The sequence below is a fragment of the Megalobrama amblycephala genome, linkage group LG11, assembly GCF_018812025.1.
Source record: "Megalobrama amblycephala isolate DHTTF-2021 linkage group LG11, ASM1881202v1, whole genome shotgun sequence".
NCBI classification, from domain to species: Eukaryota; Metazoa; Chordata; class Actinopteri; order Cypriniformes; family Xenocyprididae; genus Megalobrama; species Megalobrama amblycephala.
The window spans coordinates 20,169,100-20,185,672 of NC_063054.1; the positions used below are offsets into that span (position 1 = coordinate 20,169,100).

At 38.0% G+C, this 16,573-nt stretch overlaps 1 protein-coding gene across 1 annotated transcript in view; it reads left to right on the forward strand.

Annotated features, from left to right (window-relative positions):
* brf1b (BRF1 RNA polymerase III transcription initiation factor subunit b) overlaps positions 1–16,573 on the forward strand; it is a 92,200-nt gene that overhangs the window by 72,550 nt on the left and 3,077 nt on the right. Inside the window, 1 exon segment of the mRNA XM_048206642.1 lies at positions 13,655–13,709. Within this exon segment, the coding sequence (XP_048062599.1) occupies positions 13,655–13,709 (55 nt within the window).

A 16,573-nucleotide genomic window follows, 5' to 3' on the forward strand; every position in this document is an offset into this window, starting at 1 on the left:
TTGGTGGTAGGCAATGATCAAGAACGCCATGGTTGGTGACTGTGAATAGAGTGTTTGAGACATCAGTTAAGATTATAGTTTTAGTGTATTACACATTTGTGTGTGCATGTATTATATATATAATTTTGGAGTGCCTGTTCAGTATATACATATATATATATATATTACACACACACATATATTACCGTTCAAAAGTTTGTGGAAGGTAAGATTCTTAAAAATATTTTTGAAAGAGGTGCTCACCAATGCTGCATTTATTTGATCAAAAATAAAATAAAAGTAGTAATATTATTAAAAAAAGTATTATTAGAGTTGAAAATAACTGTTTTTATGTGCCTGTACATGGCTGTAGTGGTGAAATCATACACAATATTGATCAAATCCACAAAAGTGAAATCAGGGACAAATCCCACCTTCCCTCTGTTGTACTGGACCGCTGGAGGGTGAGATACAAGGAGGATAATCACACCTTCCTCTCGCCTCTATAGATCTCTCTTTCTCTCGAAGCCTTGTCCCCGGGTTAGACCCTTGGGGGCCTTCCTCAGTGGCCTGCAGGAAGTGTGATAAGATGCCTTGTCACCACGAGGTGTGGAAAACACTGGGCCCTAATTGTTGCCTCCTCCAGGGTCAGATTGCATGTCTTCCCTCTGTATCTCCTCCATCATGCTAGATCTGAGAGAAGGAGCTGAATGCGTAATTGCTTTGTCCTTCAGGAAAAGGATGCTCTGTAAGTATTTGTTAGGGAAGCTTTTTTGGTATGAGTTGCTGTGTTTATCCCCTGTTCTCAGTTCAGCCCTCAGACTTCCCCACTGTTTTATGAGTCCAGTGATATTTGATGGTTATTATTGATATTTTCTAGCTGTGCAACCACTTTGAGGAGGAATGAGGTTCGCTCCTAAAGGGGTAATAGTGGGTTTGGCTATTAAAGGTCATTGGAGCTGTGCAGTAGTTTAGGCACTGCTTTGAATCATATTGCCTGATGTTTTGTTTTTGTTTACAAGCCTTCTACCCTTCACCTTTTCACCTTTTTGGTTGGACTGTTTCTTGTGTTTCTGCTAGAAGCTATTGTTTTCAAAAACAAAAACAAAAAAAAAAAGGCTTAAAGGGTTAGTACACCCAAAAATTAAAATTCTGTCATTAATTACTCACCCTCATGTTGTTCCACACCCGTAAGACCTTTGTTCATTTTCCGAACACAAACTAAAATAATTTTGATAAAATCTGATGGCTCAGTGAGGCCTCCATTGACAGCAAGATAATTAACACTTTCAGATGTCCAGAAAGCTAATAAAGACATATTTAAAATGGTGGTTCAACCGTAATGTTATGAAGCGACGAGAATAATTTTTGTGTGCCAAAAAATCAAAATAATTACTTTATTCAATAATATCTAGTGATGGGCGATTTCAAAACACTGCTTCATGAAGCTTCAGGAATCTGGAGCGTGTATCAAACTACCAAAGTCACGTGAACTATTGAAATTTCGAAACACTTATGACATAATGAAGCCTCGTTTACTGAAATCACGTGACTTTGGCAGTTTGATACACGCTCCAAACCACTGATTCAAAACAAAAGATTCATAAAGTTTCAAAGCTTCATGAAGCAGTGTTTTGAAATTGCCCATCACTAGATATTGTTGAATAAAGTCCTTATTTTGTTTTTTTGGCACACAAAAAGTATTCTCGTCGCTTCATAACATTAAAGTTGAACCACTGTAGTCATATGAACTGTTTTAAATATGTCTTTAGTAGCTTTCTGGGCATCTGAAAGTGTTAATTATCTTGCTGTCAATAGAGGCCTCACTGAGCCATCAGATTTTATCAAAAATATCTTAATTTGTGTTCTGATGATGAACGAAGGTTTTACGGGTGTGGAACAACATGAGGGTGAGTAATTAATGACAGAATTTTAATTTTTGGGTGTACTAACCCTTTAAGCCTTTTTTTTTTTGTTTTTGTTTTTGAAAACAATAGCTTCTAGCAGAAACACAAGAAACAGTCCAACCAAAAAGGTGAAAAGGTGAAGGGTAGAAGGCTTGTAAACAAAAACAAAACATCAGGCAACTAACCCTTTAAAATTTGGTTTGTATTTGTTTTGAATAAATACATAAACAGGCTGTTTAATGATGAGGGGGTAAATGGCTCTCATGAAACATTTAGGAGCCAAATGAGTCTTAGTTGACCAATTACAGAATCGGCTTGTAGAGATTTGCTTTGGTTAATGTATGAAATGTATAGCTTCTTTCATTTGAATATGTATGTTTATTTACTCATTATCATATAAACAACCTGTCAGCAAACAGACAGTACAGTAAATCTCACAAAATCTAAAGTAATGATTGACTCATGGTTCAGCGAGGGAGTAAGTTGTGAACTAAGCAACAGCTTTGAACGATTCACGGAGTGAGTCTGATTCAGGCCTGAGCATGTTCAAGACTCTTTAATGAATCTTAAATATCATCCAAGATGTTTATGTCTTTCTTTCTTCAGTCGAAAAGAAATTAAGATTTTTGAGGAAAACATTCCTGGATTTTTCTCCATATAGCGGACTTCAACAGCTACCAATGGGTTGAAGGTCCAAATTGCAGTTTAAATGCAGCTTCAAAGGGCTCTACACGATCCCAGCCGAGGAATAAGGGTCTTATGTAGTGAAATGATCTGTCATTTGATCTGTAAATTATCAGGAAATTTTAATTCTGAAGTGAACTAATCCTTTAAGGAGCTGTCGAATTTACCACGGAATTGGGAGTTTTGCGTGAGGGCGAAAAAGTTCCCCATGCAGATTAATTCGTTTTCAAGTTCATTTTTCATGTAAATTCATTGCACTGACGAACAGAAAGCTGCTTGGTTTGAAAGTGAATTGTGTGAAATGTGCTTCACGGATCACTGTGCTATTGACAATATGCTGCAATTTTGCTAATGTGACCACAGCTTTACATCAACTCATTAAAAAGAATTGGTTCATTACAGCCTTATTTGTGAATCTGACAATACGGCTCATGTTGTGTTCAAAATGCTGGTGCATTTTATTTTTTGTGGGTTTTGTAAATATTTTAGTCCCATTCTGGAGCCCTGATAAATCTATATTTTAGCTAATTAATTTTTAAATATTTATGAATATTTGCATTTCGTGTTTAGACCTGCACCTCAATCTGCTCTCCGTCTACCCCTACAACTTAAACGCTGATACCCCCAGCTGGAGAGCGGGGATTACAGCTGCGGAGTGGCACCCAAATCTGGTGGAGAGCCTCCACCCATTACACCCCTCTTCCCCCCTTAGATTTATTTACACAAAGCCAGCTGCTATATGATATTGGCTCAACAGAAATATTACTTCCCTCCCCTGTCAGATTTCATCGACATGCATTATTGACAGACTGGCATATGGGCCCAGCAGAGCAAAAGTGCTCCCTCTGAAATGAGTCTGGGCCAGTTTTTTTTTTTTTTTTTTTAAATGAGATCACACTAAGAGCCGTTTAAATGTGTTGCCTAGCTACAAAGCCCATAAGAATACATCAGTAATAGTGGAAGTGTTTGATTTCCGCCCTACAGCCTTCAATGTGTTATATATATAACCCATATGTGAATAGATTGTTAGCTTTGGTACTCAAATACTCATGCATACTTTGAATTACACATGTTTAATCTGCAGCTGGAGGATAAGGAAACAGCTGTGTAAATTTAGACTAAAAGTACCAAAGCTCTTATCTTATGTTATTAAAGAAATAAGCCACGAGAAGCTGTGCATTGCAGTAATTTTGACGTAAGGCATGTTCTGTGGCATGATTAATGTTCAGTAAATAGTTACATTTGTTTTATTAATAATAATATTTATTTTATTAAGAATCATAATAAACAATCTTCCACAAATAAAATAGTTCATTAGCTTTACTGTAGGCTATTTATTGTGTCCAAGCAAGCATATTAATATAAAATGTGTGGTTATAGCTCCAGATTTGGTTGTAGCTAAACCAATCACAATTTGTACTGATTATAATTTTTAATGATTATAATGAGATACAAGATATAATTATAATTATAATTATAATGATTTTTATATAATATTTTTGACTTTATTATATATTTAGTTGTTATATAATTATACTAATAAAAATATTAAAAATATTTTTTCCGTAATAATCTAATAAATAAATCTAATAAATCCAACCTTATTCAGTAATTTCTGAAAACATGCTTTAGACTGCATATCAAACAATTGTATATGCTTTTGTTTGATTGCCAGTTTATTCAAAGCTTTATGTCTCATAGACTTGATGGTGTTTACATCAGTGATTCAGTCTGCCTTTGAAAGAGTCCTGGGAGATCCTAGGAAATTATTGATGACAGAGCAGTGTTGGGATTGATTGTTAAGTGGGCAAATTTGTCTTGCATGAATTCGCTCCATTAGCCAGCTCATTCACCATCTGGCCCAGGGCGGGTGCAGGCTGCCGGGGGGTGTATGAAGCCTGGCATAAGGGCTGGGCGTCCTCACCAGCTTCACCCACTCAGCCCTGAGGGCACCACGTCTGACCTGTGGATTGGCCCGTTTTTACCTCCTCCTGAGAGGTCACAAGAGGGACACCCAAAATGTAGCACACTGTTCAATAATGCAGGTCAGCCATCTGGTTCCGGTGATTTATTTCCAGTAAAGATGTAACAGTTCTGTTCTGCAGATGTACCGATTTTGACTTCACACTTTCGCCTGGTGCCAGGCACCTGTGAAAATCCTGTGAGGGGGAAGCAATGCACAGATGCTACCTGATGTTGTAGTGTGTGAATGTGCTTTGGACCTCCTGTATACAGTACATATTAAGATCATACTGTTTTGCCTCTATGGCTTTGCTAGTTTGACAGACTTTTTTCAATTTAATTAAGTTCATTACTCAATATATTAAATCAAACCTTGTATTCTGTCATATTTAATTCTGATTCAAACTTTTAGGTTCCATTGAAAGATCGTCCTCTTAGAAAACGAGCCATAACGATATTGTAAAGGCAATTATGGCTCATTTCCACTGAGCGGTACGGTTCAGAACATTAATGGGTTTACAGTAGGGCTGAAACGATTAGTCAACATTATCGACAATGTCGACAATAAAAAATTGTCGACAAATATTTTTGTTGTCAAATAGTCTTTTGATCTCATATGACCTATTTGAAGGGTCTGCAATAACGTGGTTTGACCAGTGGGGCACTGTAGCGCAATACTGTAATTCAGCCCTCAAAGATCCATAGAAGACACGGTGCTTCGGAGTGCATAGTGAAAACGAAGTCGAACCTGTAAAATGTGGAGTTTATCATAGCATAAAACATGACAAACCTAGGGCCCTATTTTAACGATCTAAACGCAAAGTGTAAAGCGCACGGCGCAGGTGCACTCAGGGCGTGTCCAAATCCACTTTTGCTATTTTAATGACGGAAAAACGGTCCGTGCGCCGGGGCGCATTTTTGAAAAGGGGTTGTCCCTATTCACTTAATGAGTAATGGGCGTAACGTTCAATAAACCAATCAGAGTGTCATCTCCCATTCCCTTTAAGAGCGAGATGCACTCGCGCCATGGCAGATTGCTATTTACATGGCGGAATTTGTTGGCGGAAAAGCTGAACGCTTTTATATTTATGTAGCCTACACAATAATATTCTTTTACACTGTAATCCTTTTGTTTTTAATATTTGGCATGTTTGTGTGTTGCGCATCCCTGTGTGTAATAGGCAAAGTCAACGCGCACTGTGCCCAGAGGCGCAGTTTCTACCAACGCGCTCTAACAAAAAAATATTGCGCCATTGACTTTAGACTTTAGACCAGGTTTGAGTTAGTCTATGGCGCAGTCTATTTTCAGCTCCTTAAAATAGCAATGCGCCGGCAATGCGCCTGAACACACCTCTTTTTTTAGACCAGCACGCCCATGGGCGCACTAACTGGCGCAAATGCATTTACTAATTTTTTCTAAATGTGAAACGTTCCTTTACCTGGGGTTAAAAGCGGTGTTTAGAACGAAGACAACCCAGGGCTTAAGCGCAGTGTGAAAAGCCCTTTTGTTTACTAGTTTACAAGATCACTCAATATTACATGATTTAAGAATGAGTTTCTTCATATAAAGGACGTGGCACTGAACGGGAAAACGCGAATGGCGCCGGACGCAAACTAGCAAACACACTTGCGCTGCGCCTTGCGTCGCATTGCGCCGGGTGTATTATAGGGCCCATAATGTTTAGCATAACTACAAAAAATGCTGTCATGCAGGGCCACCAACTCTCATTCAACTCACTGTTCTCACGCCACATGTCCATCTTCTCATGCAGTGAAAGATACATCGCAGAGCAAAGAGGACACAGACAACACACCGACAGATAAGACAGATCAGGTTACATTTGATATAAAACAAAGTCTCAGCTTTTAAATTCTGTCAATTTTACTAAGGGATTCAAACGATACATGTGGTTTTAGCGCTCTTTAATGTGGCGTGACAGATCGCTGTAGCGCCTCAGGTCAAGCGGCACGTGAACCTATTCTCTTTTCCTCTTTTCTGCTATTACAGCACGAAATAAACATGAATGAACATAAAACAAAAAAAGATGAAAGATACAGTACAATTTACATACAGTACAAAAATGAATCCATCTCTAATGTAATCATTTGATCAGAGTTTCAACCGCAGAAAGACGTCAATAAAACAGCTTTCAAACAAATATGTCACAAAATGTTACATTTACCTCAGGAAAGAACGAAATCTAGAGAGAACATTTTTCAAAAAAAATATGCACAATATTACATATTCATATTTTTACTCTTATTAAAAAGTTATTACAACTCCCAGACTTAATAAAAACACAGTATCAGTCATTTTTAACAGTATTTTTTAACAAATTCATTAAAATACACTTTCAAAAGCTGAAGTGATTTCCTTGTTTTGTTTATTAGTTAAAGAATAACTCAGTATTTTAACTAATTGCTAGTGGAATAATCGAACAAAGATGATTAGTCGATTCTAATCGCTCGGTAGATTAATTGATTATAATAATCGTTTGTTTTAGCTCTAGTTGACAAAGAATCGTCACTTGCGCGTGCTACAAGGGGAATGACAACACAATATCACTGCAACACAATGTGTATTTTTCAGCTGTTTTTCCTTGCAGCCTTCAGCCTTTGCTCAAACAAAGCTGCTGTATGTCCTCCATTGTTGTTTACTGTCACTTTCTTCTTCACGCGAGAATAACGTCGAACGCTACTTTCCGGCATACACCATGCCTATCAAGTAAGGTTACTGTTGGCGGTGGAAACGCAAGCTGAATCAGAGTTTACTGTCCCGAATCGTACTGCACTGTACTGAACTGAACCGTACCGCTCGGTGAAACAAGCCATTGGTCTCAGATGAAGTTCTGACTGCATCACAATATTTCACATTTTGTATGTAAATGAGGATGTCAGAGAGAACACAGACTCTGGGCACTCAAAATGCCAGTCATTTGCGACCAAAGTCTTAGCTAAGATGTATGTGTATCTCACGGTCTGACACAAAAAACTGTTGATGTAGAACAGTCTGTATGTTCGCTCATTAAAAATTCTCAAAATGCATATGTTCACTAACTGGAACTGTCATCATGTCTCCAGTCTCAACAGCGATGTTGCTGTACCAGTGATGTTTTAATGCTTAAGTCATCAGTGTCTCAGTGTTCAGAGAATCAAGACCCTTGCCCATGCCCAAATGTGCATCATACACTAACTCATGGTGAGCTAATGAGACACAGCATACAAAAACAGAAATTTAGAGTAAATGAAGACTGTGTAAATTCAAACAACTTTGTTCATAGTCTCAAATCTTACGTATTTGGTTTCTGGCCTTAATGTGACCCCACTCCACTGCATCACACTCCACTGAAATTCACACTTACCTCATAGGCCAAACACACCTACTGACATCATCAGTCACTTACCCTTCATTTTTCAGAGTATGCACACACAATACTGAATGTGTGTTTATACAGGAGCCATCTTGACATCTAACCTCCAAACACATACAGGACCTTCACGGTTCCCAGCGGTCCAGGTCACATGCCAGAGGCCGTTCAGCTCAGTGTCACTCGCAGTCGTGTGTGTAATATGTGAGTGTGCTACCCAGGGAGGTTGTGGGGGATTGTGTTGTGATGTGGTCAGCCCCTGCCGGGCATGAAGCGGCAGGTGCTGTGGAAACAGGGTTCAACAGTCACATTTAGAGCTTGTCCTCGAGATACACATATCTGAACAGTCCTGTTCTCTATTTCTCTCATTTCCTCTCTCTCTCTCTGACGCTCACTGGTCTGACATCTCTGGGCGGCAGATGCCCACTATTAAATGCATAAAAGAGCTCTTGAAGAATAATTGGATGTGTTTACAGTGTTTTGCCAATCTGACACTGGAGTTTTGGTGGTTAATTCTGCCTGGTTAAAGGTCCTCAGTGCCGCCCGTGTGTCGGCTGATTGTAATGTGTTTAGAGACGAGCAGACGGTCTGTCATAAATTGCATCAGTGATTTATAGAGAAGGCCGTGGGAGGGTCAGTATTCACTGTACTCAGGAGCCGGTTTAAGTGTGTCTGTGTTAGAGCGAAAACGTCTGACATGTGCATCATATTGTGAGCTAATGGCTCTGATCCAAACCCTGATGAGCTGCCTTGCTGTCTGCTGTCTTCATAGGCTGCTACCTTCAAACACTGTGTTCTAATATATATATATAATGTGATGGCGAGGTCCCATTTTGTAGTTCAAAGTATTTCCATTGTCAATTATGTAGTTATGCAGGAACCACTACTTACTTTCAAACCAAGCAGCTTTATATTGGTAAAAGTGTTAAATTACGTGTTCAACAAGAAGCGTGTTCAATTGTGAGTTCAACAAAATCGAATCCAATGCAAAATCCTCACGTGTCCCTTATGTGAAATTACCAACCTGATCTCACAGAAAAATGTAACTATGTTACGAGGTGGCGTAAGAATTTGTACAATGTAAAACATACAAAAACGTATGATTATCTGAAAAAAGTAAGCATGAAGGTCCACCCTTAAATCCTCCCCTCAACATACCAGTCACTGGGGCTTAAGCAGATTGCATGAAAACGTAAGAATGAGATTGTTTAAATTCATATGAATTAGCCACCGGCCAAAATATAAAGTAGTTACGAATTGCCAGTGTTGGAAAATACAGATGTGAGGATTCCTATTGAGATGAATGCATTTTGCTCACAGAATTTCGAGTACAATAGTAAATGTGATGCATGCGTTTTTGTTCTAACCAGCCATGACCACAATGGATATTTTTGCTGATATTTTTTTTCTACAATATTGTAATAAAGTATCCCCACCTGCTGTCTTATTGGCCACATAACAATGCATTACACATTAAGGGCCAGATTTACTCACAGCTTGCACCAGCGCAAACCCTCTTTTGGCATTAAAAAACTACTGTTGGGATTTGCTAAAGACAATTAGTGCTAAAAAGGCGTTCACTGAATTGTTTTTGCGGCTGACCTTATTGCATATGCATTTGTAGGAGTTTTTCTTTCAGACGCAAAATTTATGGGAGGAGAGTATTCAAATGATCACGCAACGGGATTTACTAATGTTTGCACTAGTCAATTTACTGGTATTTGCGCCTTATTTTAGCACCCCCAAAAAAGCATGTCTTAATCCATTTTGCGACTTGGCTGCAATTGTTGCTGCTAGGAGGAGACACTGCAGAGAACAGAGAGCGTGTGGTAGAAGGCAGAAAATATTTTCCATTATGTAAATGATTTGACTGCGTCTGTGTTTTTTAATTTGTACGTCAGCAGTAGATCACGCGCAAAACTTGCCACTTTCATCAGCGCATTTGTGGAATTGGGCTCTCAAGCTAATTTGCCTCATTTAGTAAATCTGGCCCTATATATTGTTCAATTATCTTTGTGGACAGATAATTTGATTATCACTGGAAGTTTATCATATTACATGATGTTAGATTGCATCCTTAATTATAATGCTCACTAATGCAATTCTCACACCAAACACCAAAATGCATAGTACACACTAATATTTTGATAAAGTCTTTTTTTTTTTTTTTATATATCTGTTTTTTTTGTCAGTATGGAATAAAAAATATGTAGTGCTGTCTTCAGTTTTGGATGAAACAAGATGTCTTATGTGGAAGTAGAGCAGTGGGCCTCAACCAAGGGGTCTCAGCAAACTTCCAAGGGTGTCACAGGATGACTTTTAAATACTGTGTTGGACAAAAGGGCATTTATAGTCAAAAAGGTAGAGAACCACTGAAATAAAGTCAATTGGTGCCTACTGTTTGGAACAACCTTATTGTACTGGGTTATCAAGTTTATTATGAGCAGTGTAAGATACATTTAGAAAAATGAATTTTGCTGTATTTTAGCTTTATGGAGTAAGTTGCAACATAAATTCATGGAACTACCAGACAGATATTACTGAAATAGTCCTGAGGAATCACACCAGTCTCTGAAAAACCACTGTAAACCGAAATAAAAAATGAATCTGACGACTATTGTTGTCTGAGCACTTTGAGGCATTTACTACCTGTTTACTACCTCATTCTGAGCAGATACTGTAGGTTAGCTGACATTTGAATTTGATTTTTTAGAGCTTTTTTGTGGTCTAATTCAGTGGTCGTCGGAAGTTCGTGAGGCGACTACCATCCCTTTTAGCACCTTTAAAACAAGGCAAATAACAGTAATTAGTTTACTTTATAGCAGTTGCTCTTTACTGTAGTGTTTCGAGGACCCAGTTACAGCTAAGTCGACTCCTCACACTTGTTTACAAAGAATATGTCTTGAATTAAGTTTATTTTTCTTAACCCTCTGGTAACAGTTTTGTTTTTCTTCTTGTTTAAAGCATACATTCCACAAAGTTTGTGTAAAGTTTTTGTTTAAAACAAGAAAAGAAAAGAAAAAAACTATTTGCCGGTGGGTTAGAAAATAAACTTGTGTATTTCAAGATATATTTTCTGAAAACAAGTCTTATTGTTTTACATAATTTGGTTCTCAAATAAATCTATCTTGTTTTAAAAAGATCTGCCACTGTTCCTCCTTGACGTGCCATTGAAGAAGACAAAACAATCGCTTGAGCTATCTGCTCAGGTCTTCTGTCTGGTTCATCTTTAGCACCATCCTCACTCACTTCAGCTGAGCTCATGCATTTGGTATTGTAAGATTATCTACGTTTCTCAGTCCCCGCAAGCAGAGGCATCCGATACACAATATGTGCTCTAGATTCAGCTGGAGGCCATTTCACTTCCATGGCTGAAGATTTGTAAGTGTATTAGTCACACTTGGGTTGTAGATCTGCGCCTCTTCCCAAGACTATTCACTTTGCGAGGCCGCTCGGGGGTGATTGTGTTTTCCAGTAATGTGTTGGATAATCCTAATACTGGAGTTACGTTGAGGATGTGTGCCAGGTCCAGGACACTGGTGCATAGAGTAGATCTGGCCAGAACAGACTCAACTCGGCTCTGCCTGGCCAGCATGCTGCAGATGGCTAATGTAGGCCGCCACTCCTAATGAGTTACGACAAAGGAAGCCCCTTTCTCAGCATGTACTTTCTCTCTCGCTTGCTCTTTCTCTCCTCCTCCTCCTCTCTTCCTTAAGCAGATTAATTAGCAGCACTTTCCCTTATCGGCCAAGAAAGTGCTCTCACTAAGTCCTTGGGGAGATCTCACCAGGGAGGCACAGTCGCTGCCCAGCTTTTCTGCACATTACTTTGTGTTTATATGCCTGTGTGAGTGTATTTGTGTGAGATGTTCTGTATATTTATACAATATTGAGACTCTATGTGAAGCTGCATTTGCATATGCAGTACTTTCAGTACTAGTGCAAGTATACCATAAATTAATAGATTAAAAAAAAGTGAACAATTTGCACGCTTCAAGGTTTAGTTCACCCAAAAATGAAAATTCGTTCAACTTTGGAACACAAATTATGATATTTTTGATAAAATCCTATGGCTGAGGCCTCCAATGACAGCAAGATAATTATCTCTTTCAAATGCCCAGAAAGATACTAAAGACATATTTAAAACAGTTCATGTGTCTACAGTGGTTCAGCCTTAATATTATGAAGCAACGATAATACGAAAAACAAAATAATGACTTTATTTAACAATATCTAGTGATGGGAGATTTCAAAACACTGCTTCATGAAGCTTGAAGCTGTACAAATCTTTTGTTTTGAATCAGTGGTTCGGAACGTGTATCAAACTGTCAAAGTCACACGAACCAAATTAAAATTTCGAAACGTTTCAAAACACTTATGACGTAACGAAGCCTCGTTTACTGAAATCATGTGACTTTGGCAGTTTATTACACAGTCCAAACCACTGATTCAAAACAAAAGATTTGTAAAGCTTCAAGCTTCATGAAGCAGTGTTTTGAAATCGCCCATCACTAGATATTGATGAATAAAGTCGCTATTTTGTTTTTTAGTGCACAACAAGTGTTCTTGTTGCTTCATAACATTAAGGATGAACCACTGTACTCACATGAACTGATTTAAATATGTCTTTAGCTTTCTGGGCATCTGAAAGTGTTAATTTTCTTGCGGTCAATGGAGGCCTCAATGAGCCATCGGATTTTATCAAAAATATCTTAATTTGTGTCCCAAAGATGAACGAAGGTTTTACAGGTAGTAATTAATGACAGAATTTTATTTTTGGGTGAACTAACCCTTTCATGTCTGTTTTGATAAAGCTTTCCAAAATTTGTAGATTATTTGGCTTGGATTTTCTGCGGGAATTTGGTGTAAAATCTTTTGAAGGCAACTTTCTATTCACAGTCAGTGCTGTTTTGCATAGTATCATGCAAATTCTTGCCTACTTATAATGCTGTTTTTATTCTCAGTCATTCTGGCACATTCAGGTGAGCCTTTGGGCATTCAAAGACACACCAAGCCTTTCTGTATTTTTGATGATTTTTGGCACACTCTTAAGGTAAACCTTATGAGATCAGGTGGAGCTTGACCAATTGAAATGAGACAAGCTCCAAGCATTCACTTTTTTTTAAAAAAAGAAGCAGTTTTTGAGTATAGCATATGCTCCTATTTATTTTGTACAAAAATAGCTTACCTACATATTCTTCTTCTGTCTTGTATATAGAAATGCACAGACAAAACATTGAACTGCCATTGTACCAATTTAGCTCTGAACCAGCACATCATAATTATGACATAAATAGCAGTCTGTTTTCATGGTGCACACTGGACTAACATGAAGCCAGATCAAGGTCATTCTCATTTCAGAATGTTCCCTCTTCCTCTCTCCCTTCCCCCATCAAACTAATTAATGTTTTATACTGGTCTCTTTAATATTAGCCCTAAATAGTGCTGGTGTTTGATGTTTAAATCCAGTTGCCAGGAAGTGTAAGCTAAGCATTTCATCAGCACCACAGGGCTTCTTTAGCCTCAGTAGTGCAGGTCTCAGTGTGAATCTATTGCTTTAAATATGCCTCAGTAATCTGCTGTGGGGTGGGAGTGAAGGAGGGGGCAGGAAGTATGCTTCATATTTTCATATTTTTAGAAGGAAAATTAGGCTTGTTATGAGCTCTTCTATCAATGCTTGAGCTGCTGTGAAGAAGTGTGAGACCATTGAAGATTCACAAAATAATTATTTTACCTTTCTATCTTGTTTCTTTAGGCTCCGCCCTTTGATATCATCCACTCCCAAGAAGAAGAGGACAACAGCCACACCGGTAGGTTAAATGAGGGCCCTGTAGAGTTACTGTTAATGTTAATAATATGTTTTATTGTCCATTCGAAGATTATTTTACATTGGACATCAAGTAGTAGTCCAGCATTATGGTAAAAAAAAAAAAAAAAAAAAAGGTTCTTTAAATATTCATAGACCTAGCAATATACAAAAATAAATTTGGTAACACTTTAGTGTGGGGAACAATTCTCACTTTTAACTAGTTGCTTATTGGCTTGCATATCGGCTGTTTATTAGTACTTATAAAGCACATATTAAAGGTGCCCTCGAATGAAAAATGGAATTTATCTTGGCATAGTTAAATAACAAGAGCTCAGTACATGGAAATTACATACAGTGAGTCTCAAACTCCATTGTTTCCTCCTTCTTATATAAATCTGATTTGTTTAAAAGACCTCAGAAGAACAGGCGAATCTCAACATAATACCGACTGTTATGTAACAGTCGGGGTGTACACACCCAATATTTGCATATGCCAGCCTATGTTCCCAACATTATGAAAAGCATTAGACAAGGGCAGCCAGTAACGTCTGGATGTGCACAGCTGAATCATCAGACTAGGTAAGCAAGCAAGAACAATAGAGAAATATGGCAGATGGAGCAATAATAACTGTCATGATCCATGATATCATGATATTTTTAGTGATATTTGTAAACTGTCTTTCTACATGTTTCGTTAGCATTTTGCTAATGTACTGTTAAATGTGGTTAAAGTTACCATCGTTTCTTACTGTATTCACGGAGACAAGAGAGCCGTCGCTATTTTCATTTTTAAACACTTGCAGTCTGTTTAATGCATAAACACAACTTCATTCTTTATAAATCTCTCCAACAGTGTAGCATTAGCCGTTAGCCACGGAGCACAGCCTCAAATTCATTCAGAATCAATGTAAACAATATAACAGTATACAATACTCACATAATCTGACGCATGCATGACAAACACTTTGTAAAGATCCATTTGAGGGTTATATTAGCTGTGTAAACTTTGTTTAGGCACTGTTTAAGGCAAGCACGAGCTCCGTGGGCGGGGACCGTCAGCATTTAAAGGGGCCGCACAGCATAAATCGGCTCATATTTAATGATGCCCCAAATAGGCAGTTAAAAAAATTAATTAAAAAAAATCTATGGGGTATTTTGAGCTGAAACTTCACAGACACATTCAGGGGACACCTTAGACTTTCATCTTGTTGACATTACATCTTGTAAAAAAACGTTCGATGGCACCTTTAATGCCTTATTCTGCATGACCATATTCTACATTCCTAAATCCTACCCCATACCTAAACTTAAAAGCTACAACAACTACCTTATTAACTATTAATAAGCAGTAAATTAGGAGTTTATTGAGGCAATAGTTGTAGATAATAGTGAATATGTGTAAAGTGTTACCATAAATATCGTAAATAAGTGTTAGTATAGTTTTAACATGAAGCACGTGTCAGCACAATCCATGGTTATTCTTTTTGCAACCCATTTGATTGGACACACAGCCTTAGACATTAAAAACTAAATATGGCAAGAATTTCCTCTTCTCTTTTTGAACTATGCATCTCATGTCATAACCCAAGGTCTAATGTGATTACTGAATGGCATCTCAGTGGAAAACTGTTTGCAGTCTGTTTTCTTGTTGACCTAAAGAGCTATATTTTATGAATATCAGCTTAGTAGAGGTCAAATCAAATTCACTTCAATAACCCTACTTGACTTCAGTGGTAAATCCATCACTATAATCAAATACATCATAGCTAAATGTCACGGCAGTAAATGGCGAACCAGCATATTTCACAATATGGGGTAAATATGGCATATACATTTAATTGAAAGTCAATATCTGTGATAATGTTCAAGCCACAAAATTTGATGGATTGGCTTTGTGCTTTCTAGGTCTTAGTGTCACTCTTCAGATTGGTCAGGCTTGGATAAGCAGCAATGTGGCCTGAAGCTGTGGCCAGTTTCTGTGGCAAAAAAATCAAGCACAAAATGATTGCAGGGGTCAACTTTGCTCTCGCACTGAAGTCAAGTCAAGTCAAGTCACCTTTATTTATATAGCGCTTTTTACAATGCAGATTGTGTCAAAGTAACTTTACATTGATAACTGGTACATAATTTTGGCTGTACAGCAGCTCTTAAAGAATAGTGTCAATGCAGGCAGATCAAAGCACTGTTGAATAAATGTCAAGAATACTGCTGAATATCAAATGTCAAGTCAAATGTCAAGTGTCCCCAACTAAGCAAGCCAAAGGTGACAGCGGCAAGGAACCCAAACTCCAACAGGTGACATCAGGTGGCAAACAGGTGGCAAACAAGTGGCAAATAGGTGTTAAAATGGAGAAAAAAACCTTGGGAGAAACCAGGCTTAGTTGGGGGGCCAGTTCTCCTCTGGCGAACAGTGTTTTGTTACGAATCAGGTTGCTATCATAAGTCTGATAGGATCGCAACAATCAAAGTATTTATTTCAGTTCCATCCAGTTGAGGATCGTATTCATCACGCCGGTATGGACGGTTTGTTGAGGAACTGTGCTACTGGATGTAGCTCCCCGATGTCTCCCCAATGTCCCCCCAATGTCCCATCCAGGTTGCCACAGAGATCTTCTGAAATAAGATCAGTGTTATATAATGAATTTTGCATTTTTCTGCAAGATTCAGAGTAGAGTCATTCTTAACGAAGAAACTTTAAAAGTTCTTTTTTTTTCCACACAAAACAAACAAGCAGAGCACTGTTTCATACATAAGGGGTCTTAGTTCAGATGTGGTAAGCAACTGTAGAATGAAAAAAAAGTAATACACATATAAGATAAGTACTAGAAAATTATCTCAAGTTTTCATAATTGTCTTGTTTCTAAT